At 43.0% G+C, this 3,170-nt stretch overlaps 1 protein-coding gene across 1 annotated transcript; it reads right to left on the bottom strand.

Moving 5' to 3' along the window:
* Positions 1-1,850: 1,850 nt before the first annotated feature.
* On the bottom strand, positions 1,851-2,618 carry HELRODRAFT_171749 (hypothetical protein; the record flags this gene model as incomplete). Its single annotated transcript, XM_009018428.1, has 1 exon — positions 1,851-2,618. The coding sequence occupies one exon, from the start codon at positions 2,616-2,618 to the stop codon at positions 1,851-1,853; it is 768 nt and encodes a 255-aa protein (XP_009016676.1).
* Between the last annotated feature and the right edge of the window lie 552 nt (positions 2,619-3,170).

Here is a 3,170-nt window from a genome sequence, read left to right as displayed (position 1 = left end):
CTGCGCTCAAACATCCTCCATCCGCATTCAGCTTATCCCCTAAGTAAACAAAGCTTTCCACTCTTTCAATACCACCACTCAACCCCGTCCTTGCGTCCGTCCTATTAATCACACCGGGAACACATTTCTTACATTTGAACGTGCCTTCCACCTTTTTCAGTGCTCCCCTCACACCACTACATCTCTTATGCACCCATTTCTGACATCCTATACACAATACCGAGTTAGCCTTCACTCTCCTGTCACATACCCCACAGGGGTCTATTTTACTTATCACTCGCTCCCCACCTTCCCCACTCACCATTACCTTCGTCTTACCAATATTAACTTTTAAACCTTTCTTTTCAATAACACTTTTCCATCTATCAAATTTTAACTGCAATTCTTCCATGCTATCAGCCATCAAGACTAAATCATCTGCATACAAAATCTCAAATAACAACCCCTCCATTATGTTTCCACACACAACATCCATCACAATTGCAAACAGAAACGGTGATAACACTGATCCTTGATGCACTCCTACCTTAACACTAAAAGCGTCCGACATCCCCCTTCCAACCCTCACCTTTGTCTTTGCCCTTCATACAGCTGCATCACAGCTTTAACAAGTCTCTCATTCACTCCTTTCTTCCTCAACGCCCATTCAATGACCTTCCTTGGTACTCGATCAAAAGTCTTTTCTAGATCCACAAAACACATGTACAATCTTCGTTTCTTCTTTCTATAATTCTCCTGCAACATTCTCACCATGAACAACGCATCCACCGTTCCCCTACCAGGCATAAACCCACACTGCATTTCATTAACTGTCACCATACTTCTCAACCTCTTCTCAAGCACCCTCTCCACTACCTTCATACCGTGCTCTAGTAATTTCACACCCCTGTATGACCCACAATCTCTCACATCTCCTTTGCCCTTATACAACGGCACCAACACACTGTGTCGCCAATCCTCAGGTATACCTTCATCATCAAACATACTGTTAGCAATTCTCATCATAACTTCAATTCCTACCACCCCACTCGCTTTTATATGTTCTGCCGCCACTTCCGAAACCCCTGTCGCCTTACCTAGTTTCATTTTTCTAACTGCTTTCTCTACTTCCTCCATCGTCACCTTCTCTATAGGTCCGTGTGTGACCGCGGATTCCACATTTCCATCCCACTCATTCTCTTCATTCATCAACCTTTCCATATGGGCTTTCCACACCTGAGCTTTTTCATCCTCATCTATGCACAACTTGCCAGATCTATCCCAAACACATCCATTCCCTATAACATCTTTCCTATCCCTCATTGACTGCTTTGCTACTTTGAACATTTTCCTCGAACTCACATCAAATTCCATTTCCTTCATTAACCTATCTGATGCTTTCGTCATTGCAGTTGCCACTGCCTGTTTTGCAACCTTCTTAGCCTTCCTATAGTCAGACTCCGCTTCCTCCGTCATGTCCCTTCTCCATACCCTAAACCTCTCCTTCTTGACTTCCAAAACCCTTCTTATATCTTCATCCCACCACCACGTCTCACCATGCCTACACTTTCCTTTCGTCCATCCACATACTTTATCTGCCGTAGCCAACACACAATCCCTGTATCTCTCCCAAACATTTCCATCCTTACCACTCTCCCAATTTTCAGCCACCTTCACTTCAAATGCCTTCCTCACCTCTGCATCCTGCAACTTTCATGTCTTTCTCTTTGCCACAAACTTATCCTTCTTCCTCCTCCCCATTTCTTTTGATGTCACATCCATCACAACCATACTATGCTGCAACATACCAGGTATCGCCTTCACATTCTTCACATACTTCCTATGTTTGGCCCTTACCAATATATAGTCTATCATGACCTATAAGTAATCAATCGCGCTGGTTCCCTTGTGAACCAAGTATTCCCCACCACCATGCTATGTGCATCCGCTAACTCCAACACTCTACGCCCTTCCTCATTCCGTATACCATATCCCCATCCCCCATGTACACCTTCATATCCGTCTGCATCCGCCCCCACATGACCATTCAAATCACCCAACAACACCACAAACTCATTCAACCCCGCTTGCCCAATCTCGTCAGAAACATCATCATAAAACCTATCCTTCTCCTCTTCCTTCCTACTTTGTTGCGGAGCATATCCTGATATCACTCTCACTATTACTTTTCCAAACACCATCACCACCACAATTACCCCATTGCTTCTCCGCCTCACTTCCAACACCTTCTCCACCAACTCTTCTCTTACCATCACACCAACTCCTCCCGTACCATCATCCCCCTTCCACCACAACTTATATCTTCCACCTTTAGCCCCCACAAACCTTGTACCCTCACCCTTCCATCTGATCTCCTGTAATGCAGCCACGTCAACCATTCTCCTCTGCAGCTCCTCCACCACTTCCAAACTTCTTCCTGTCAACGTGCCTACATTCCAGGTACCAAACCTCCAACCCCTTGGTCTACAAGTAGTCCTTCCATCTATAGTGCCTTGCACCGCCACACTATAGAGTGGGGTGCCAGTAGCCAGACTATCCACAGGGCCTTGCACCACAACCCCATGGACTGGGTCTCCGGAGATTCTTCGCACCCTCTTCTGCCGGATACTGAGGGCCATTGTTTTTTCCGTCATCATAAGTATTATTATTTGGCTAGTTTTTACACAGGACGCCCTTCCTTACGCAACCACAGTTATAAGCGGTGGGCCTAGCCTTTGATGATCCAACATCACTCACAAGGCAGTGAGGGTCAGTTTAATGTCATAACCAGGACAGAATAAAATAGAATTCTTATAAGAAGTAGGAAATTTAGAGGTGGAAAGAGATAAATTAACTAATTTGAGAATGATTGGATAAAATATTGAAGAAAATTTTTTAAGTAAATTAGAAGGAAGTAGATCTAGAGAACAGGTTGTCGACAACATAGAATTAATAATTTTAGTTAGTTCTAAAAGATTTATTGGAATAAATACAGAATAAGATTCAGTAGTAAGTTTAGTAAAGTTATGAGAAAAAAAATTAGAATTAGATGTTCTTAAAAAAGTAATTTTATTTACAAAAAGTCATGAAACTGTTGAGCAGAAAAAGATGAGTGAGAGGATTTTTTATGCAAAAATTTAGATAGAACAAACCACCTATTTTTAGATGTTGAAGCAGATGTTATAGAATTC

This window comes from Helobdella robusta (genome assembly GCF_000326865.2).
Source record: "Helobdella robusta unplaced genomic scaffold HELROscaffold_21, whole genome shotgun sequence".
Taxonomy (NCBI): Eukaryota; Metazoa; Annelida; class Clitellata; order Rhynchobdellida; family Glossiphoniidae; genus Helobdella; species Helobdella robusta.
Note: the sequence above shows the minus strand (reverse complement) of the source record. Positions and strands in the feature narration are given on the sequence as shown.